The sequence below is a fragment of the Dromaius novaehollandiae genome, chromosome 6 (assembly GCF_036370855.1).
Source record: "Dromaius novaehollandiae isolate bDroNov1 chromosome 6, bDroNov1.hap1, whole genome shotgun sequence".
NCBI classification, from domain to species: Eukaryota; Metazoa; Chordata; class Aves; order Casuariiformes; family Dromaiidae; genus Dromaius; species Dromaius novaehollandiae.
The window spans coordinates 46046657-46070072 of NC_088103.1; the positions used below are offsets into that span (position 1 = coordinate 46046657).

The following is a 23416-nucleotide window of genomic DNA, read 5'->3' on the forward strand; positions in this document are numbered from 1 at the left end:
CAGCCTTTTAAAATTTGGTCTTAATTGGAATCAAGAGAGAAACTTAGTCCCTTGTAGAAGTAGCTTTTAGCATCTGTGATCTCAATCTTTTAAGTTAATGTGATTGCATAGCATAGTTCATTATGTGCTGTCTTTTATTTGCTGCTTTTGCATCTTGCTTTCACATAACTCTGCAGATTGTCACAGAGAACATGTTTTTATAATAATGATTTATAGACCAATTTTTTCTCTTAATGAAGGGGCTTAAAAATGACTTTGTTCGTAACATCTTGTGGACCTTTGAAGATATCCACATGTTAGTAGGATCAAATATGCCTATATTTGGAGGTGGGAGATACCCTGCTGTGAGCTTGCGTCTCAGGTGAATTTTGAAGTTAATGAGCTATATATGTCTATGCCACTCTTGACTGACTTGTTGCTTTGCTCTTCTGTTCAGCTATCTGCATTTTGTTTTGTTGACTCTTACTTTTTACCTGCAGTTTAAAGAATAAAATTAATTCTCTAGACTGAAATGGCAATGGCATTATAAAGTGGTGGAAATCAGAAACAATCCTATAGCCGTGCCACTGCACTGGAACTTGATCTTTCGCTGCTTTTTCTGGCTCTGTGATTAATTCTTGATTTGAAGTACTGGCTGTTAGTAACCTTCGCTGACTTTAATGCAAGTATTTAGGGTTAAGAATCAGATTTACTGAAGTTTCCTAATTAACCTGTGCTTTATTACTGTTTTTATAAAGGAAGGAAGGAACTCCTTGGTTTGCCTCTTTAAAATGTAACAATACAGAAATTACTGTTTTGGAATCCATATACTCAGATGTCTTAAAAATCTAAATCTCAGGAGTAAACATCTGCTCTTCTTTTACGAAGAGTAAATGAAGACTTAAATAACACTAGAAACGTTTTGTTTTTAGGGATAACAACAAGCCAATAAATGTGTTAACAGGAATTGACTATTGGCTGGATAACTTAATATGCAATGTCCCAGAGCTTGTGATGTGCTTTCATGTTAATGGAATTGTTCAGGTAAGCCTGCCTCTTTGCATTATGCCTACTTTATCGATTCTTTAGTTTCTGAAATCTCTCCAGTTGTAATAGATCTCTTTCTAATCTTGCCTGTTCTGACAAAAAAATTGCAAGAATTCTTTACTGTGAAGGAGATCCACAACTTGCATCAGTCATCCAAAAATATTGAGTTCTCTCTTTTTATCCCTTCCATGCATGTAAGGTTCTTACTTCTCCTGATGGAGACATGTAATTGAGACAAAAATAAAAAATACGTATGTACCAGCAGAAGTGTTTCTTGCATTTTAAAATCTGTAGTGTTCACTTGGCAAGATAGATGCATGTGTGTTAATATTTTTGCTTGTATTTACCATTTTACGACAGGCCGTAATACCGTATGGATTTTTGTTGCATCTGCTAGCATATCATTGTTTAGATTGTTTCACTGAAATAATTGTGCTAGAGATTGCACCTTCACCGTTTTTCATCCTTTTTTCTGCCATTTACTTTACCTTAAGCTTGTCATAGCAGTGAGTCATTTTTGAAGCTTTTCAATGACGTAATTAAGATGCCCTTGCTTTTAAAATAAATAAATCATAGAAATGAACTCGATCTATTCTGACAAAATTATTACTGTGTCACAGTAATAGACTTTATTTTCTCTTGGGTGACAGAAGCCGCTTATCTACAGGTCTGGGGGGAGTGGGGGAGTTGGTGGGGGAAAAAAAATCAAAACAAACTCCTAAACTTGAGTTTTAAAATATGTTCCCTACAGAAATATGAAATGATCAAGACTGAAGATATTCCCAATTTGGAAAACTCAAATTTCTCTACCAAAGTGATAAAGGATATTGCTCAAAATATCCTATCTTTTCTGAAATCGAATTGCACCAAAGAAGGACATACTTATTGGTTATTTAAGGGTAGGTAGATGTAGATCAATTAAAAAAAAAAAAAAAACCATGAGATCTATGTTAATGTCATGCTGATTAATTAAAGGTCTTACCTTTCAGCAAGTGGGAGTGATATAGTAAAGCTATATGACCTAACCACTCTTTGTGAAGAAACAGAAGACAAATATCAAAACCCTTTTACAATGCCTGTGGCAATTCTTCTGTACAAGTGAGTTTTTATGACTTTGTCGTAACACTTAGTTCTTGGGTACAGTTGCACTTATACGGTCCAGAATTTATTATGAAGTGAAGGTACATTCTCTTTTATGCCCAAGACTGGTAAGCTGCAATCTCATTGAAAAGTGAAACTCTTTTCCAGTTCACTGTTTCTCCGTGTAAAGTACGCATTTATTGGCCAAGGCTTGTAGACCTTTCAAAAAGTTTAGGGAGGCCTGCTTTTGTGGTAATTTTGCTTAAAGCTTTTTTCTTCTAACCTGAAGAAATTATCCAGGAATTTCGTTCAACTTTCTTTTAGAGTTGCTTGCAATATGATGCTGAAGAAAAACCAGAATAAGAAACACTATGGCACTATCAGAACTTTGCTCCTTAATTGTCTGAAGTTACTGGACAGTGGCAGACATCCTCAAGTAAGAGTTATGTGTTTTCTTGTAGCTTTATGTAAATATAATGGAAATACTCTCATCGTATCGTCTCTGGTAATGTTCTGTGCAGTACTTCTTCTTCCCCTTGCCCAATTGGCACTAAATACCAAATTACTTTTGTTGTTGTTCTTGTTTTTTTTTTTTTTGAGTTAATGGGTTGATTTTGCTGGCTTTATCTGAGGTAACAGATGTGCTCTTTATGTACCCACGAATTTGTTTTATTGCTTTTAGTAGCAGCCTTCACTGACTCTCATTGTTGCGCAGGTCATTTGCCCTAAGAAGAAACTTGATATTAGATGGGCTCTTTTGATCTTGTTCCCAAAGAGCCCTTTTGTGTTCGGAAGCTGTAGAAACACTTACTGAAGCAGATCCTGGCTAAAGAGCGTAAAATCTGCTTTTTGAGCTTGCTCACTTAGGAGGAAGAAACAGAGGCTGGGATTTGAAGTGATTCTTAGGGCACATAGGTGAGAGAGTCAGAAAAAGAACCTTAAAGTCTTCATCCGTGTTCACTAGACCATTGTGTCAGCCAGTGCGCATATTCAAAAGCAGTAAGAAAAGCCCTGAAAATCTCAGATGAAGCTGCATTAATCTCAAAATAAAGCAACTGCTTTATGCAGACTATGGTAGAATAACATGGTAACTTAACACTTTTGATTTTATAGACAACAGATCACAAATTTCAAAAAGAAGTCTGGAAAGTTATTGAACTTCAAATCTAAGCCAAAGTATAATTTAATCTACATGCAATTGGTCTAGATTTAAGCTGTTTTTAACTGAAAACTGATGCCAAAATCTGATTTGCATTTAAAATGGATTGCAAGGAGGAGATAAGGCATATATTAACTAGATGCGTAAGTATTTCGTGGAGTGCTTCTAAGGTTTTGAAAAGTTCCTGAAATCCTACAGTATTCCTTGCCTCTCATGACCAACAGGTTCTTAAAACAGGTAAAATTCATTCTTTACCAGTTTCTATTCTGTTCTAAATTTAAGCAGGCTTGAATCAACTTGCCTTTTCCCACATGGGATTCTGAACTCTTTAAATATCCTTTTTACTATGGCAGGAGAGGCTGCTTATTTGAGCTGCTTAACTGAACTCATGATTTGAATTCATGTTCTTGGACAGTGCTGGCCTCCTTTGCCTCTGAAAGTGTTTTATATTGCTTGAGGAAAATGGTAGAATAACTGATTTTCTGGGATTTTTGTTTTCACCTATGCAAAAAGCCCTCCAAAATATGTAAGAAGTGTAGAATTTATGTTTAGCTAATATTTTAGGCAAATGACTAGTGCCATAAGGTGGCTGTCCTGGTGGAGGGTTACTTAACGTAGCTTACATGAGGTGATAGCAGTGCTGCTACAAAGAACTAGTATCTTTCTTCCATGTTGTATGAAACTGTCAGACTAAATTCTGGTCTGGTCTCAGTAGACTCCAGCAGTCTTGAGCAGTGAAAAAGGAAGAGTAGGAAAACAGGAGGAATGAATTGTGAACACAGGTAGGTTTTTTTGTTTTTAGTGGCTGACTTCTCGCAGGCTACCCTCTTGCTGTTTTTGTAGAAGTTAATCTTAACACATTTGTCCAGATAAAATTATTTAGAATGTTCAAGAAGTAAAATGCAGGAGTTAATATCCCAAAGATGTAATCATCCCCCTTGGGACTCAAGTCCTTTACTCAATACTTGCTTGATGTTAGTAAAAAGTACAGCTCAAAAGAAAGCTCTCACGGCAAAAATAACTTGTGTTAGTTCTAGAAATTGTGCCCCATCTTAATTACTTTGTGTATGTATTGGGCAATAATGAACGTCTTTTTGGCAGTCTGATCCCACTGTAAGTGCCAAAATCCAAAACTTTAGGCCTGAAAGCTATTACTTAGTGTTTGCCTAATCCTTAAGGTACAAAGGATTTGGTAATCTAAGGTGGAGCCTAAGCATCTAATGTAAAGTGGTGCATTCCAGTTCGGGGGTTGGGTAGCTAAAAGCGGGTTGTTTCAAGAGTTTCTGTTGTTTTTTACTTGATTTGGTCCAAATTTCCTAGCATACTTGATGCGGTCTGACTCATCGCTTGGTGTCAAAAGTCCTCTTATGATAGGAATTTGAGAGCTTTCTGAGTAAGAGTTCAGGCTTCAAGTAAACTTGAAAGATGGAAAAAAGGTCTTTAAAATTCTGCCCCCCCCCCCCCCCCCCCCCCCCCATAGCCCAAGCTATGTAGCCCTTCAAGTGAGAACTGAGTTGTCACAGCAGGCCTGCTGCTAGGGATCAACTTCATATGAAGAAGAGAAATAGCTAAAGCTGTTTCTTTAGGAAAAACGAGCCTGAAGAAAGGAGTGAGGGGTTGGGGGTTGTTTATTTAGGCTGTCACCAGTGTGTATTGTATTTATCCTGACTTACTGTATGGCTTTGTCTGTAACTCATTATCAAAAGCAAGCTACCCTTACCTCTGCAAGTACGTGCTGTTTGTGCCCTGGTATCCTGTTTGACCTCTGAAATTTTAGCTTCAGTCCTTTATTTGTTGACTTGGAGAAGTAGAAATTGACTCTGTGCTCTGAATTTTAAATAGTAGTGTGGATGTTGCTGCTGCTACAGGATAGCTTTTAATTGCCTCATCTAATATCGTTCATCAAAGTATTTTGAAACTCTGACAATGCATAATAAGGTACATAGATCAGTAAAATTAAGAACATAGGAAGCCTGAAGCAGAAAGAAATGAAACACAGACCCTAGAATGCTCAGCCCTAGCAGAACATAGTGCCCATTACTTCCCTATTTTTCTCTATGCAACAGCAGTCCAGGGAAGATAAAGATATCTCCTTAGCTTAGACTAAGAAGATGCCGCAGTTATTTTTGTCTTTTTTTTTTTTTTTTTTTTTTTTTTATGGCAGATGTTACCTGTCTTGCCTGGATTGGGAAAAAGTACAGAAGGTGGAATTTTTTGTGGAAGGCAGCATAGCTGCAGTTTGGGAGAACCCGTAAAACTTAAGAGGCTGATAAGCTTCTTCCTGACCTATTCCTTGTTTAAAAGAAATAGAAAGGGGTGATGAAGAGCTGCCCTTACTTTAAAAAAAAATATAATAATAATAATAAAAAAAAAAGTTAGGGTGTGCACCTTGGGGCAGGTGGCCTATATTCCCTGCTTTGCACCTATATGCCCTCATTTGCAAAACAAGAGGTGAAGACCCTGAAGGGTCTTCTGCCTATCCAGGCACTCCAGAAGGCCCAAGACTTGGAAGTGTTTGGCCTTTCATTTACATCTATTGGGGGGGGGGGGGGTAAAAAGGGATATGGACAGGTTTAACTGTAGGGAATGTGTGCACACAAATTATTGACAACAATCTCCAGTGATTCTTTTTTTTTTTTTTTTAAACTTTGTTAAGAATTCAGCACTTGAGCAGAAATCGGTGTGTGTCTATAGGCTGTATTTGCAGGTTATCAAATAAGTATGTGCGTATACTGTTTGCTCCTTATCCTAAGACAATAAATTATATTGATGTTGTCCATGAAAAGATTAGTCATTTTTTTCAAGTTAAACTTATCTTTATTTTTTTCTTATTTGAAAAGATTATTGCTTCAGCAAACTACATGTTATCAGAGCTTTTTCAGTTGGATGAACCTAAAAAAGAAGATGGTACAGACTTCCCTATAAATGGTAATTCTGATGAAAGTTATAGTGAAGAAGAGGAAGAAATGCCAGATAGTGATGAAAATGGTTCTTACAGTAACAGTTCTGATCCACCAGATGACAATAAAGCAGTGGCTATAATCAAATCAGTAGGAGAGTTATCAGTACCAGAAAAATACAAGTCCGTTCATCGAATACGAGTAAGTGAAGTTGTGGAAGTGGCAGGGGTGGGGGGGATTGTTTTTTCAAAGCTGCAATTGAGTAGCAAGGCTTATGTTATCAAAATTTAATTATGTGGTTTTTGTTTTGTTTTAGTCTTTCATATGTTTGTATCAGGTTAATTGAAGCATGAAGGGCAGGGAACTTTTCATGAGCAGTTCATAAAATTTCAGCTCTTTCAATTTACAGTATAACAGATTTAAACTAATGTAGCTTTTTTCCTACGATTTTGCACTTGTGGTTTTTATGGCATGATTCTGCATAGCTATCTACAGAAAAATCATTCCGGTAACAGCAGTGGAGAAAGCATTATTGACTGTGGCCATGTTTAAGAGCTGTAGATAACCAAAAGATTGTGGGAATACCCAGGTTCTCTTAATTTTTTTTATTATTATTTTATTTGGTGGTTTTCTTTTTTTGAGTAACATTAACAATTTGGTTTGCTGGGACATCACTTCTTTCAGATCCACAGACTTAGCCTTTGATTTCCCTCTCTGATTCATCTGTCTAAGATAGATAGCTGGTCAAAATTCAGCAGTTCAATTTAAAAGAAAGTTTGGTGGTGGTTAACTTTAAAAAATAGTGACATTTTACTCACTGTGCCCACATGCGTGTTGTTTCTAATGGGCCAGCTGGGAGCATAACCACCGTATTCCTGAAACTTTGTCACTGTAGGCATGCTTCATATACAAATGAGCAGAAGTGTGATGTTGCTACCTTCAAAGCACCTTCTATTCATTGTTATAACAACAAAACTGAGCAAAATGAGAAACTGGAAAGATTGATGAAACTCAGCATCAGTAGCACTTTGCTTTTCTTCTAATCTTTTACTTGTCATATCTATGTTGGTGAAGATTGATTGTGAAATGAAATTACTCTCATTAGTCAAAAGTTAAACTTTTTTGCTAATCTTTGTGCTCAGTAACAAAGAACAAGACTTCCATAGAGTTTTTCAACTCTTTTTGCTATCTTAACCTTTATCACTTCAAGGTCCATCAGCTGAAAATACATTAACCTCTACAGGTGCAGAACCACTGTATTTTCACCTTTCTTCTCCCTGCCCTCTGCTGTTCCCCTAAGAAAATAAAAAGACAAAAGCAAAAATAATTTTATAACCACTAAGCCATTCAATGGTAATGAAAGGGCTATTTTGATGTATAGATGGATGAAACAATTCTTTTATAGTATTGAATCTGCTTATTTTTCCAGATCTGCGTTGCAGACCATCTGTGGATGCTTTTGCAATTACTGTTTATGGAGTAGAAGCTGTTGTTCTGCTTTGTTTTGTGAATTACCATGAAAGACTAAGCATAAATGTTCAAGTAAATAGTACAGTGCTGACAAGTACATGAATTGCTCGCTGACATAAGGGAAATAAATACTATGGATCTTTTCAGTGTAGAGTTCAAATGTTTCCTTAACAACTTCTATAGCAAACTTGTGTTTGTTTCTTCTAGCTGCTTATACTGAAATACCATATTTTGAACTCTTATTTTTTTTCTCCTCCCCACAAGCCTAGTTGTGCGTTTCCTGTCTGCCATGGCACTGAAGAACGCTGTAGGCTAGTGCTCAGTTATGTCCTGGAGGTAAGTTTATTGTCAGCTTTCTAGTGATACTTCCCCTTGCTTAAAGTACCCAGTTTTTGGTGTGTTCTGTGTTTGCTAAATACTGCTTTCAAGGTGCGTTAGTCCTTTTTCTTTCTGCAGGGTTTGAAATCTGTTGACAGCAGCATTAAAAAAGAAGGTGACCTTCCTGCAGCTGACCCCAGCACCCCAATCCCGTTGAAATATGAAGATGAATCCACCAGTGGTGGTCCTGAGTGTCTGGAAAAACAGATGGCCTTATTTTTAGATAAAAGTAAGTTGTATTGTTGTGCAAATAAGACCTTCTCAGTGCTATGGGAAACTGCTGCTGCTTTATTTTGATTATCAACAGTGTACTTAACTCTCTAATTACACTGTCTATTGAAAAAGCAAAAATCATACAGTATACAAGCAAAACTTGAGAACAATCTATACCTTTGTAAATATGAAAAGAATAGCACAGTTGGAATATTTTGCATATCAAAGATCCTGTTATTAGTAAATACACAATGTTGCTGCATCTTGTTTAGATGTGGCTTGCAAATGACTTCCATAGTAGTTTAATATTTGGGGATTTGATAGGCTTGCTGTGTGGTTTCCTGAAGTTGTGGGGTGGTTTTTTTCTTTTGTTTTTAGGCAGTCTTCATTCTTTTTTGTTATTTGAAAGTTTTGTGAAGGAACTTCTCACTTTTGACAGTTTATTCCTGCTTCATGCTCACTGCTTGGATTGCATATTTGGAAGCTAGTGGTATGAACTGTTAACTGGGATTTTGTTTTCTCTTGTAGTTTTACAGTTGTGGAAGGACAGTGGGAAACAAAGCATGGTGTTTTGTCTAAGTTTCAATACTCACTTAAATTCCAAAAGTTTCAGACTATAGTGATCTATTTTATTTTGCTCTGGAACCCTGTAAGGGGGAGGGTTGGGAAATGGACTCCTTCTCTGGTCCTGAAAGGAATAGAGTTCTCTGCAGAGCAACAAGCCTTATAAGCATTATCAAGAAAAATTTTCAAAAACTTGTGTATATATCTAGAATTCCTTATTCTTCCCTTTTTTCTTCCTCTGTGAAAAATCACTAAATAATAAACAAATTTGCTTTGAGTTGGTCATTTAAGTGTTGTCAGGTTTCTCTTCCAGTTTTATGGTTGTCATTTAAATGCCAATGACATGGAGATGTACAAATACCTTAAGGTTTGTTTTTTGAATCTGTGACTCCAGGATTTAACATCTCCATCAGAAAGCTGTATTGTGTTGAGCTGGTGTAAATTCTGCATAGTACTGTTAATACAGGCTGTGTGATTAATTTTTGCTGAGATCTACTGAAACTTTATTGAGGTCAACTCAGCAAGAGCAGTGTGCTGACTTCAGCTTTGCCAGAGCCAGGCTCTGTCTTCTGCCTTTGCAGCTTGGAACTGATGACACATTTCAGCTGCTTGCCAGCTAGCAAGTAGAATGTGCACTTATTAACTTTTTCTGTTTAGAAGCAAAAAATTTTCTGGGGAATGTGGGGGATAAAATGTTTTTTTTGCAAGATCTGTGCAATATTTACTTGATTTCTAGTTCTGTACTGCAGTTTTTCCCTGAAGTAGCCACATATAACTGCTTTGGATCATAAAGATTGAATTCAACCTAGAGGAAAAATAAGTGAAAGATACAGGAGAAAATTCTGCTTTTCCAGTGTGGTGGCTTTGTTTGATGTAAATTGTTTAGTTTCGGGATTGATGGGGGAGGAGTGTTTCTATATACAGAAAAGGTGCTGTTAATTGCCGAATTTCTAATCTAAAGAATTTCTGGACTTTGGTATTGGGACTTTGAGGGTTAAAGTCAGGGGCCTGTTCTTTCACAAGACAGAAGACATGGGCCTTCCTTGTAGGCAGGACTAGATTATCCAGTTTCCTCTGTGCTGGAGATGGTCCCAGGTTGAGCAAGCCTTCGCTCATGGGCTCTGTTGATACAGAAACAGAGTATGTGTTATATGGATTTGGTTGAAAGAAAAACTACCTATGTTTATGGCTCTATCTTGTTCTTTTCTAATGCTGCTTAACAGAACAGTTGTGGCCACTGCACCTGTGTTTCAAAGGTATTCAGAACATGAGAGATTAGCTGCGTTGACATTGTTTGTGCTCACTTTATTCAAACATCCTGCTATCAGGTGAAGTATGTGGAAAAGTTCCAAGTATTGCAGATGAAAAATGTAGTAGCGGGCAAGCTGGCGTACTCTACTTGTGCAGAGCTGTAATAGTGATTTAAATACTACCTATAAACTGGTGAAGTTGGGCCAGACCTCTGACATAGGTTATGGAAAGGAGATTTACTGATGAGGTTTTGTTTGTGTTCTAGTGGGCTCATTTCCAAAGGGTAAACATTGCAGTCTGTCAGGAATGATTCCTGGATCGTGGCAATATAAAATGAAACTTCAGCTCATTCTGAAGTCATCAAAGGCTTATTACGTTCTATCAGATGCTGCTATGAGTCTGCAGAAATATGGGAGAGCATTACGATACGTCAAACTGGCTTTACAGTGCCACGGTAAGTTACCAGGATGTATTTGTCCTCTGTGCAGTTACCTGTATATGCCTTTCGTAATGTCAAATGCTGCTTTTACATATAATTTATCCTAGTGGCTTGTAGTGACAAGTCTGACAGCTCTGTATTAGTTAAGCTAAATGTTTAGTTCGTTATTCAGGAAGGAAGTCTCTAGGAAGAACAAGTCTCTAGGGCTTGTCTCCATTTGGTACAAAGGCTCTTCCATTTTGATAGGCAGAGGGAAGAATTTAGAGTGCAGATTTGGCACTTCAGAGCACTAAAGCTGGAAGAGGTCAGTCCCAATGTCAAGTCATCTGTGTTCCCACTACTATGCCTGGAAACAGATGGTTTTCTCCCTGGAAATGCCTGGTGGTTCCCATTTCATTTAAATATGTTCTGACTTTCAGAAATACTAAATTTGTTCACCAGCTGAATTGGATACTCCTGTAAAATGAAAAGCAGCTCCAAGTATTCCTGAGGAAAATTAAAGAAGTGAAATCAAGCTGTTTAGCATATTATAATAATAAGACTAACAAGAAAATGCCATTAGCTTAGTGCTGTAGCTTTGTTCCCATGTTTGTAGGGGTTGGCGGGAGCAGGGGTGGGTAGGGTCATCTTGTAAAGCAATAAAACTTTAATTTAATTCACAAAACATTTTTCAGCTTTGAGTCTTCTAAAGACTTGAGAATTAAGTTTAAACTGTACCTTTCAGGAGTTTATTTTTCAGGCCATATATGACTTTAGTTAATCTGTAGAAATCCAATTGTTTGCAGTGTTTTTAGAATCAAATCTGAGATCTGGACTTGACCTGTTCATTTCTAATGTATCAGATTCACTGCTTACCATGAACAAAATACTCTGTTGAAACTGTTAGCTGTGTATAGCAAGTGTGTGTGTGTGTGTGTGTGTGTATATATACACATATATATTTAAAATTACTCTTAGAAAAGCGTGTCTGTCTTTATACAAGTAAGAAAAAAGCAGTTATACCATCAGCCTGTGTCAAATCTTTTGAAGCTTGATTCTTTTTCTTTCCCCTCCCTCACCTATTGGATTTTTTTGTTTCTGATAGATACCTACTGTTGCCTCTGTGCCAGCATGCTTCCTGAAGTATTAGTGTTTCTTTGTCAGTGTTTAACCCTCTGTGGAGATACCCAATTAATGCTTGCCCAGAATGCAAGTAATAGAGCAGCGTATCTTGAAGAATATAACTACCAGACAAAAGAAGATCAGGAGATATTACACAGTCTTCACAGAGAATCCAGCTGCCAAGGTATGATACTGATATAAGATAGGACAGTCCTAATTCAGTTGTACGATGGACATGAGTGATTTCATTGTTTCCTCAAAACCATGCACCACTATCATTTATGGAGGAGGGCTTGTTACGCTTCCGTTCTGCTTTCTTTAGAGAAAGCTTAGAGTACCTGTAAGGAGATCTTCAAAATATTGTATGACATGCCTGAAGTTGTAAAATAACTAAAAATAATAATCATTTAAGTAATGGGTAAATCCTGTCTATCTGGAGGAATTGGGACAGCCTTCTGATGTAGTAGGTCATCTTATTAGGCATTTTCCTCTAGACTATTGTAGGCTGCTCTTTTGGAAATACTTTTTGACATGCAGGTTTGCATTTTATTTTCTAGTGTTTGCCTGGGCTACTGACTTGTCTACAGACTTGGAGTGCCAACTTTCAATCAGCTGCAAATGTTACGAGGCAGCCTACGAAATTTTACTTTTCAGTAATTTAAAAAATCAAAATCCAGAGCAGCACATACAGGTACTAAAAAGGATGGGCAATATCAGGAATGAAATTGGAGTGTTCTACATGAACCAGGCTGCTGCAGTGCAGACTGAGAGAGTGGGCAAGTATTCTTTTTTTGTTTGTTTGTTTTTTGTTTCACTGATTTTGATTTTCACTGAGGTAAAACAATGATTATTGTTGCTAATAAGGCAAGGGGCCTCTTGGGTATTTCTGATTCGAGGGGGGGGCAAGGGGAACATTTAAAGAACAGCTTAGTAAGAGTTTTCCTATATGTAATTTTAATGCCTGTTGTAAGTATTTCTCTATGATGGATTACTGTGACACATAAGCAACACTTAGCTGAGCCTAAACTGAATAGTGGAATCCATATATATCTATAGCTTTGGAAAAATTTTTTTGAAGTGCGTAGAATATTCTCAAAAAATGCAATGGAAACATTAAAACAGCTCTGTTCATATAAGGCACGGCGTGTTGCACTCTTGGTGTGTTCTGCTTAGTTTCAGTGAAGTCAATCTGGGATTTTTGTTTCTTATTTTGGTAGGTAAATCCTTGGTGGTTTTGTTCTTGTTCTTTGCTGAAATGAAGGCTGCTTAAGTTTCTTCTGCTGTAGGGAAAATACTTTTCTTTGGGAAAATAGAAACAATATTTTGTCTAGAAGCACTAGTTATATGAACTAGAACAAATTAGATGCTGTGGGAGACATCGTACACAGCTTCCGTCTCAAATACCTGTTTTATTCTGTGACCTCTGTCCAATTAATATTTGAAGAATTTTGGCTTAGACTTTAATTGTGTAATTTTTTCATCATCTCTGTATTTTAAGAAAACTGTTATTCAGCTGATGTCAAATCATTAGTATTGAACTTGTCTGTAAAAGTCACTATTGTTTCATGCTATGTATAGAACTGCAATATCTTAAATATTACCGTGAAATAGCTTTGAATTGTCTTTCATCCTGTTATCTCCTCTTCTTGCATCACAGTGCTTATGAAAGTATGGTATACATAGTAGTGTGGTTTTGGTACTAATTTTCATATTTGTTTGTCAAAAAGTCACAAATTAAGTGGTGATTTTTTTTTATTATTTTCTGTGAATTGGGTCTACAGAATTCCCATACATTCTAAAAGGTCATCTGTAGAAACTTATGAGAAAAATAACATAATAGAAAAGCTTGCTCACTGTCTTTTAAAAATTTTGAATGAGATGATAAGGCTTGTGTTTTGCTCCTAGTGAGTAAAAATATATCGACAGTAGAACAGCAACTCTGGAAGAAAAGTTTCTCTTGTTTTGAAAAAGGAATTCAGAATTTTGAGTCAATTGACGATGCAACCAATGCTGCTCTCCTGCTGTGTAACACAGGAAGGCTAATGCGAATTTGTGCTCAAGCCCACTGTGCAACGGAAGGAGACTTCAAAAGAGAGTTTTCCCCAGAAGAGGCCCTTTATTATAATAAGGTAACTTCACATTTTTTTGAAGACTGGTCCATACCCTAGTATGCCCTTCATTGTATAATTTTTGTAAATATCCTAGGGTTCTTCAAATAGTGATGGTCTTGCAGTGGAAAGGCTTGCAATTTATCTAAATATAGCAACTGCAAAATTAGAGGCGGTTCCAAAAGTTCATGTTAGTTAAAACATGGAGGAAAATATCAGCCTACTAGAAAAATATCAGTCTACTAGAAATGTTACCTTTGTACTTGTAAGAATTAAGAGCAAATTACTACTGTGGACTTCTGCCCCCAAAATAAAACGGATGGTCTCACAAACATTCTTAGTATGTAAGGCAAATATCTATAATAAGTCACTTCCTTTGTTATTGCACATGAAATCCAAGTGGTCAAAGGCAAGTGTGTGCTTTCAAAGTAACTCACTTTATTTTAAAGATAAGTCATAACTAATAACTTGTGTTATCTTTCTTTTTATTCCCGTGATTCTAATCCTACCTAAATAGGCTTGAAGCTTAGCTGAAAAAATAACTACTTAGTTTTTTAAATATAAATACTTCATTTTAAAGCTGCAGTTTGTTACATTGCAGTGTTGATCCGAGCACTTACAGGTTTTATTATTTTGTACCATGTAATCGTTCAAAAAAATACTACACAGAGAACCCCTCTGCCCCCCTCTCACCCCACCATGTTACAATGTGGGTAAGTTACCTACTGGATAAGTTAACAAAGAAAACCTGTTTAAAATACCATTTGACCATTTGAATTTAAATGGTCCTTGATGGCTTAGTATTGTAGTGAGGAGAGAGCAAAAATTAGCATACCTGGAGAAAACAATTTATAACAACAGAATTTAAAGTTGATTCTTCCTTAAAAAAACATTAGCACTTCTGATATTTTGTTGACTTGTCCAGTAACTACCTACAATTACTTTATCTGTTAATTAGGCAAATTGGACTTTGCAAAGTACCTATAAAGATCCTGAGATAAGGCAGTGGTAGAAATTTGGCTTCATTCTTTGAAGTGTGGGGGAGGAAGTGTGTTTTAATGAAGCCCTGAAGCAAAAGATCTACCTGCATGCCTTCCTTATTCCCTCTCTTCTCCACTTTATTGTATGTAGAGAGTTAGCTGCTGCATTATTTCTTTTGTAAATTAAGTAAGGCTTAATCTGCTAAAATGTTGATTAAAAATCTTTTGTCCCATCCTGGTTTTCCAGCACTTTTGGGTACTTTGATCCCTCAAAGTTCATGGCATGTTTACAGACCTGTTTTAAAGATGGGCTTATGAGGACAGGTAGAAACTGTTTGAAATATATCTTGACAGTCATTAGGTATAGCTATTTATGGTTTCACAAATGCATGTTTTTCATGGTTTCTAAGATTAAGAAGATTCTGCTCATGCTGTTGTTTAGGCCTGCTTCCATTCCTCTGAGTGTCCTGACTTTTCAGGTCCTGTGAGGTATTGCCAGCTGGTAAACACAGGAGATGGAAATGCATGGCCATGATTAACATCATGAATAGATATAAGGAAAATACTGAAGGAGGCTCATGTATGGTTTGAATTGCTTCCTTAAGAAAGAGTAAAGGGGAATGGATTTCTAGTGGATAGAAATATATGCAGTAACTATATTTTATTACTTTATAATCTATAGGCTATTGACTACTATCTGAAGGCATTAAGATCTCTAGGTAAGAGAGAGATGCATCCAGCTGTTTGGGATTCTGTAAACTGGGAGCTTTCCACAACATATTTCACCATGGCAACTCTACAGCAGGATTATGCTCCATTATCTAGAAAGGCTCAGGAACAGGTAATAGAGGTTTTGTGACAACAACTGTTAAAATAGGCTATTGTCCTCATTTAAAAAAAAAAAAAAAAAACAGTAAGGAAAATTGATGTTTTCATTCATGACACGAGATAACTTGTAAACCTTTATTGGGTGATAAAAACTTCTTGGAAGTGTTTCTTGCAAACTATAAAGTGTTTAGTCGTGTATGTATTTTACCTCTTACGTAATGAAAAGATAAAGCCACAAATAAAGATTAAACCCTTATGCTTTCACATAGTGATGTTCTTGTTTCAAAGTAAACTCACTACGTTATTTTGTTTCCCTTGTAGATAGAAAAGGAAGTTAGTGAAGCAATGATGAAATCTTTGAAATACTGTGATGTTGATACAGCGTCTCCGCGACAGCCTCTCTGCCAATATCGGGCTGCAACCATCCACCACAGGCTTGCTTCAATGTATCATAGTTGCCTGAGAAACCAGGTAGTAGTACAAACTGTTTTGTTTTTTCTGTATAGGTTCCATACGTAAAAGGCTTATGATGTGTGGCAATTGTTATTTATCCTTCTATCTATAGTTGGGATATATTTATTTAAATGATTTAACTTAAATTGTGATTTATTTGCAAATTGTTGTAAAGTACACAGTTACTTTACAGAGCAGACTGTTTTTATAAAGCATATCAAGCATGTGTTCTAGGTACTTCCACACTCCCATAATGGAAGTGGTTGATGATAAATACTTAAAGCTTTATTTTGCTTCCACGCTGCTCTTCTGATACTCTTGCTCATTTTCTAGCAGAAGGCTGCTTGTGTATGATTTATTAAAGTCTTAGAAAACAACATGCAACTTTTTTCTTAAGTGTTCTTTTTGATTAGCTTAGTCATACCTAATGTGAATTTGTTAGTATTAGCTAGGAAAATATGGTAACTCTGGCAGTCTGGTGACGTGTTCTAGAAATGTACAGACACTTAGATGAACCATTTTCAAATGAGCTGGGGAGTGATTGTTGGTACCTCAAGTTCTCTATAAGCAGGTTTGCTTATTTTAATGGTTCTCATGAACATATAAATTGTCTGGAAACTTACGTACCCTACTTCAAATGCAGGTTGGTGATGAACATTTGAGGAAGCAGCATCGCATACTTGCTGATCTTCATTATAGTAAAGCAGTAAGACTTTTTCAACTCTTAAAGGATGCACCCTGTGAGTTCCTTCGTGTGCAACTGGAAAGAGTGGCATTTGCAGAATTCCAGATGGCAAGTAAGTCTAACTCAGTCTTTCTACAACAGTTGTCTAAAATATCGTTAACCACTTTATTCTATTTTTAGATAATTGTGTTTATGGAGGTAGGAATTGTCTGCTCTTTAAAATGCAACTGTCTTTCAAAGAGATGAAAGGTGGTTTTTATTTTACAGGTTTTCAATGTGCAGTCTGGAATGTAAGCTTTTTTGTTTGTTTTTAGGTCAGAACAGCACTGCTGGGAAGTTAAAGACTTTGTTTGGAGCCCTAGATATAATGGTGAAAACCAAGTGTGCGTTTCAGCTCATCAGACAAGAGCTTGCAGCAGAGTGTGAACAGGTAAACAAAAGTTACTTGATTATCTACTCCCTTATCTTATGCGTTCACATAAAACAGGTCAGTGGGGAAGTAAGATGTTGCTTGGTTATTTTTCAGTAAAGCTAGTTGCTTAAACGGCATGAACAGAGTTCGAACCTACTGCAGTAAATGGAAGTGGATTAAAAAAAAAAATTTTTTAAACCTACCTACCTTTGAGATTCTGTTAAAGGTTCTGCCTCTTTATGCTGTTCTGTGGTAGCTGGACATGCAGTGGAACTAGAAATGTGCATCTCGCATTTTTTTGATGTGCTAGATGCAGAGTTTTTCTTTCTTCTTTTTTTTTTTAATGTAACTTTAGTAACAGAATGCAAAACACTTATTACTAAAGCTGACAAAATTTTATAGGGATGCTGTTTGAGCTTTTGAATTGCTCTGCACTGCAGAGATTGACTAACATGTTTATATGTGGAGATATATTGACTGTCTTTCTGAGTAATTTGGGTTATATGGAGCTGTATGTTATCCCTTAAAAGTCCTTTCAAAGAACTTAAGGGTGCATATACAACATAAATGGGAATTCTCTATGTATAGTGTATTTAATATTAAAATGTGGAGGGTTTTCTGTAGTCAGTGTTAACAGATGCTTGATTCAGAAATAAATAATTGCCTGCTCTACTTACTGATGCATGTTCATCCTTTATCTATTCGAGTCTGTGTTTTCCTGACTAAAACCTAATGTGACAGTATGTAGAGCATAGACAGCTGGCATAACTTCTAAATGGTGTGGGATATGATGCTAATTACTGAAGTCACTTAAACAGGGCATCATAGTAATTGTGATAGTGGTACCGCTCTTCTAAAGAGTAAGCTAAATAGCAAATGTGGTATTCCAGCTAAATTGAAATAACTTTTGATGATGGAGTTGAGTGAAATGATTTTTTGTTGTTTTTTTTTTTTTTTTGTAGATAAGCAAGGGTAAAAGTAGTGCTGAGAATACAACATCTAATGATTCCTCCACTGGCCTTAACAAAGAAGAAGTACTGAAACTGCTTAGTATTTTTGAGTCCAGAATGTCATTCCTTCTCCTGCAATCTGTTAAATTGTTAACTTCAGCAAAGAAGAAAATTGGGTAGGTTAAACCTTGATATACATTGCAGATTTATTTACGAGAACCAAATCTAAACAATGCAGTTTTTCCAAACTGTGCGCTTGGGCATAATGCAAGAAAATGTGATGTTTATGTCACTTATATTCTTTTCTGGCATTGACTCTCCTGTACTTAAGAAGAGTGGAGATGTGCCTTGATTATCCAAAGCCTGAATGTTTTATGTGTGGTTTTTGTGTGTAATTGAGGGAGTGACCCAAGAAGACTGTTTACTGTGTGTAACTAGGCAGCTTTTTTCTCAGTTCTGGACACCTGTCAGGGAAGGACAGATGGGAGACAAAAACTTAGACTGACTGTATTCAAATAGGAAAATAATAATTTGTAATAGTTATCTGAAATGTACATGTTTATGCTTTCCTTAATTTTGCTTATGTTGGTCTTTATCTGTGACCGAGCAAGTAAAAATTGGTGGGGGAGAAACTACTGCATACGACTGATCTTTTGATATACCTTGATAATAAAATACACCAGTGCCAACATATTTCAGCATGCAGAGTACTGCAGCGTAAGTGTAGGAACATCACTAATGCTAAGAATAGAGAAGGATGTAAACGGGGAAAATACTCATTGGTATTAAAGAATTTTCCAATGCCTAATGGAACGTAGCGAAAAAATCTTGTCTGGCTCCTGGGGGTTCAGAACAAACCTGGCTTCTCTTTTTTGTGTTGACCTTCAAGTGCTGTGATTAGTCATGGTAACTTAATTTCTTACACCAGCATTGCTTCTGTCAGATACATCTGAACGTGTTGCTTTGGGGATTCAGACAGTACCTTTTATTCTCCCAGCAGCCAGTATGTTTGACTATAGAAGCTACAGCAACATACTGTTGCTACTTCTGATGCTATATAAAGTTACATTTATGAAAATGTTATATTAGTTCTAGTATATAGTTCTAGAGATTTCTTTTATTGCTGGAAGTTGCATTACATAGCTTTCAGATTGAAGCACTGCTGCTGCTAAGTGCTATTTTGCAAAAAGTAAATTGTGAAATTAATTCAGCATTCCACACCGTAAGTTTCCTGCTGGTGGGAGGAGACTGGTAAATGGAGAAACACGAGACTAGACGAGAGAGCTTGCGTGCATTTTTAGCAGTGGTTTGGGTGCATTGTTGGGTGCATTCAGCTTTAAAGAAAAGCTTCCACAAGGTGGCAATCTGAATATGTGAAATGCAGAGGGTTAGAGAAGTATAATTCATTTCTAACCAAGTAGATGTCCCAAATACTTAAATAGTACTAGCAATTATTTCACTTCTTTTGTCTCATAACCTGAGTATGTGTTGTATAACAAGTCTTTGATTTTTTTTTTTTTTTTAATGTACTTTCCCATCATAGTCTCTCTCTTTAATGGGATTTTGTGATGAAGATTTCATACACAGGGAACATGTTTCAGCTTTAATATGAATATTGTGAAATAGGAGTGTTGTTGTAACATTCTTTTTTTTTTTTTTAACACAAAGGTGATTTGAGGCTAAGCTTAAATCTACTTTTTGTTTAACCTTTCTAATATCTCCTGCATGTGTCTTGTTTATATTTCCTCAGTTCTGCTTTGTGGGAAGAAAATAACATCTGCCTTCTGTTTTAGTGACAGGCAGGCTGAAAAGGGAGGAAACTAGAGCTTGCAAATGCTGTTTCAGGGTCTCAGATGCACTTTGGCAGAGAACAAAAGAACATGTAAAATGAATGTTCAATAGTGAAACTTGCATATTAGCAATAAAACTGGATGAAATCACAGTTTTACCATCTAAAAGTTAAATGCGTAAGCGTAACTGAACTTGGCTATGTAAATCAGAGGAAAGCAGTAACTGAAAGTAATCCTTAGTTATGGGAGGTCTTGTAATTTATCCTGGAAATAACTTTACATTTCACTGGCTTTTTATTGACTACCTGTTTTGTATTAAAAAAAAAGTAAATCTGTCTCTGACTTCTGCCAGGTGTTATGAATTTAACTGCTTCATGGTTTCTTGGTAATTCCTGAAGCACTTACAATTAAACTGACTACTGCTTACATACATGAACACTTTATTTATAATACCAATGGCAGCACTCCCCCCCCCCCCCCGAGTTTTGGGCCATTTATTTGTTAGGATTTTGGGGGTGATGGGGGGGGGGTGACAAGGTTGATGCAGTAATCCAGCACTTCTGTGGTAAGCTATTTGCAATGATGTTTGTCAAATGGGAAAAAGCTGTTGGGGGTTTAAACTGCAGGCTTAAGTAGCAAAAGAGGAGAAGGTCTTCTGCGTACAGGTCTTGCGCACAGAAAATCATCTGGAAACAGTCTACATACCTGGAACTTCAGAGACTGAGGCCAAATCATGAGCTTTGGGCTTGAACAGGGAGGTGATGCCTATAGTGGTTTAGAGGGCAGAACTGATGGCAGGCACTTGCGCATGAGCAAATAAAAACTTTGGATTCTCTCTCTGGCATCTCATGGATGTTCAGGTATCTGTTTGCGTTGGGCATGATCAAGATAGACACTAATTTAGACAAAAGTACAGAGATTTGCTATGGAGATATTGACAGGAGAGTTTAGGATGCGGTTTGGGATTAGGAGTTAATAATATGGCCAGACTGAGCTGAAGAAAAATTGGAACTCATCTCTTCTGCAGTATAAATGGAAACTCTGACTACAATGCTAAAGCAGTAGGAAATAGGAACTAAGGAAGTAAGAGAGGGGCCCAGAAATCAAAACACCAACCATATCGTTTCAAAGAAATAGTGATCAGTGTTGTTGTTGAATAGTCGTTTTGATAATTTGCAAAATAAAACATGGTGGTACAGTTTAATAGCTCTATTATCTCTATTTTGTTTTTAGGGGCATTAATGAAGAAGAAGAAGTTCTTAAAACAAACAAGCAGGTTTACTCCCTGCTGTTGCGCGCAACTGCTAACAAAAGCATGACTCTGCTAGAACGGATAGAGGTAATCTTAAGTTTACTGGAACAACTAACTCAAAATAGTGAAGCCAGCAACGTAGGAATTCAGTGACTTTAAAATGCTGCAAAATAGCAGAAACAGTGCCTTGCTATGCATGGGATCAGTGGGTTTTTTTTCCCCATGTGATATTTAGACTTACTGAAGGCAAGAAGAATATCGCCTATGTTGTCACACTCTACATCTGGGAAAGAACAGGAATTGCTTATTATTCTGTGATAACTCTAATAGTTTGCTTACTAGCATTTCTTTGTTTGAAATGCTGAACTGGGGTTCTGGATGTAAACTTAATTTTTTTTATGTTGGAGAAATTTGCAATTTTTTTCTTAAAGCTAATGGGCTTTTTTGCAGTGATTGAAAATGTTCTTCATAAAAATGTATTCTCACAGTTGCTCTGGTTTGATATTTAATGAAACATACTTTGTAAGCAAAGCTTTATTGGAACACTTTAACCGGTAATGTGAACTGAAGTTGTACCAGAAAATTCCTCTTGAATATGTGGACACACTTCTCTTACTACAGTTATTATCCTGCACAAAAGTACGTGCCTTTCTAGCTTTGATGCAAGAATCTTGCAAATATTAGCCATCACTGGGATTTCATTTACACCGGAAAGTGAATGGTTTTAGCTGTGTTTGAATTGATCAAGAATAGTATTATCTTTTTCAGACTTGAAACTGTGAATAAATGAGAGCATATTTTTAAATAAATTTTTATTTATTAAATATAAATCCATGAATTAGTCTGTGTTGTTTTTATTGGTTGTGACCTTTATGCTTTCATCAGAGAAACGAACTGCTCAACAGAATTAAAACCTTCTGAACGGTAGTGAGAGCCTCATTCCTTAATGTAGTGCATGAAAAAAAATCTGTAAAATCAGGTTTAACAAATGAGTTTAGTCTTATCTCAGCATGTGAGGACTGTGCTTATTGGAAATATGTGTTTAAAGATCAGATTTTCACAAAATGTAACATCTGATGTCTTAATGTTGTTCTAAAAATAACTGTGATTCATTATTGTACAATAATCTTATATGCTGTGTATTTTGGTGACTGGATAACCTATTACTAAGGCTCCTGAATCAAAACAAGACTGGAAGCTCAGTTTTATAGCTTATCACATAGACACCCTACTGTTTAACATTTATTTAAAGCTTTTAAGTGAAGTATACCACACTGCTACAGTACAGTTGCAGGTAGTCGTGAGTATTAGCCTGTGCCTCTCAAAGCTGCTGTTAGCTCTGCATTCATACCCCTTTCAGAGACAAGTTTTAAAATTGTGTTCCAATGTAGTTCTGCTCTGGAAGGCACTGAAGTGAATGGGGCATTTACTTCTTGTTTTGCGAATTCACTGTAAAACCCATGGAACACAGATAGATCTACTTGTTACAAATAATGTCATTCTTCTCACCAAAACTGTATTATACAGGTCATACATCGCATTTAGTGCAGTCCTGTCGGCTGCTTTCAACCTACCAGTTGCCCTGCCTTGCAGCTCTGTTTTGGAGGGGCTCTTTGCATCCTACCAAGGAAGTAAGAAACTAATGTTCAGGTAAAGGTATGAATGTTTTTGTTTTTCTGTCAGGATGGCTTTGATACTCTCTGCAACTACATTATAATTAACAACTTGAACGTGTCTGTCAGGAACACTGTGCAGATTAAGACTGGCTGTTAAACTTTAGGGGCCTTGGTATCTTCTGAACTCGGAATATAACAGTTATGAATGTCTCTTCTTTTTCTGACATGCATTTTAATTACACAAATGAACATTTTAAGTACTGCTATGATACTGCAACACAAACTGCCTCCAGTTTTCATGCGTTCTCGAGCACTAGCTCTTCCATGTGAAGAAAGAGTGGGGACACTAGTACCGTTCTACATTGCGTTTTTTAGGAAAGCTGTCACCTTCTTTCCTGCTGGTTCAAATTTGGTGTTGAATCCTTTTCTGTGATTCACTCTTCACTGCAAGTATCTTAGAGCAGACAAATCCACCTCCATACGTAATGGTTCAGTCTGTGTATAATTTTAAAAAAATAAAAGTGACGGAAGGGGTAGGTGCCTTACTTTTTCTTTCCTTCAACTGTAGCTCATAGTGCCTATTCTGAGGTTACTTTCAGGCACTGACACTCAAATACAAAACTGTGACTGAAGTCCAGAGTGTTTTCCCTTTTTGTTTTTCTTCTTGAGTTTAGAGGAGATTGTGTATGTGTGTATATAAAGAAAATATATATTCACACACACACTTATAAAACCTATGTAAATCAGACAACTTTTTAAAC

The 23416-nt window shown here is 36.5% G+C and overlaps 1 protein-coding gene across 1 annotated transcript in view; it reads left to right on the forward strand.

The window, feature by feature from the left end:
- The window catches only part of EDRF1 (erythroid differentiation regulatory factor 1), a 29386-nt gene extending 7513 nt beyond the window's left edge, over positions 1–21873 (forward strand). The window contains exons 8-25 of the mRNA XM_064514367.1: positions 240–361; positions 912–1023; positions 1778–1925; positions 2016–2124; positions 2431–2542; positions 6106–6366; positions 7900–7971; positions 8092–8242; positions 10307–10495; positions 11565–11765; positions 12139–12357; positions 13487–13710; positions 15352–15510; positions 15819–15968; positions 16594–16747; positions 16950–17065; positions 18010–18173; positions 21021–21873. Of these exons, the coding sequence (XP_064370437.1) occupies positions 240–361; positions 912–1023; positions 1778–1925; positions 2016–2124; positions 2431–2542; positions 6106–6366; positions 7900–7971; positions 8092–8242; positions 10307–10495; positions 11565–11765; positions 12139–12357; positions 13487–13710; positions 15352–15510; positions 15819–15968; positions 16594–16747; positions 16950–17065; positions 18010–18173; positions 21021–21192 (2835 nt within the window). The 3' untranslated portion in view covers positions 21193–21873. The remainder of the gene's footprint in view (positions 1–239; positions 362–911; positions 1024–1777; positions 1926–2015; positions 2125–2430; positions 2543–6105; positions 6367–7899; positions 7972–8091; positions 8243–10306; positions 10496–11564; positions 11766–12138; positions 12358–13486; positions 13711–15351; positions 15511–15818; positions 15969–16593; positions 16748–16949; positions 17066–18009; positions 18174–21020) is intronic.
- The last annotated feature ends 1543 nt before the right edge of the window (positions 21874–23416 follow it).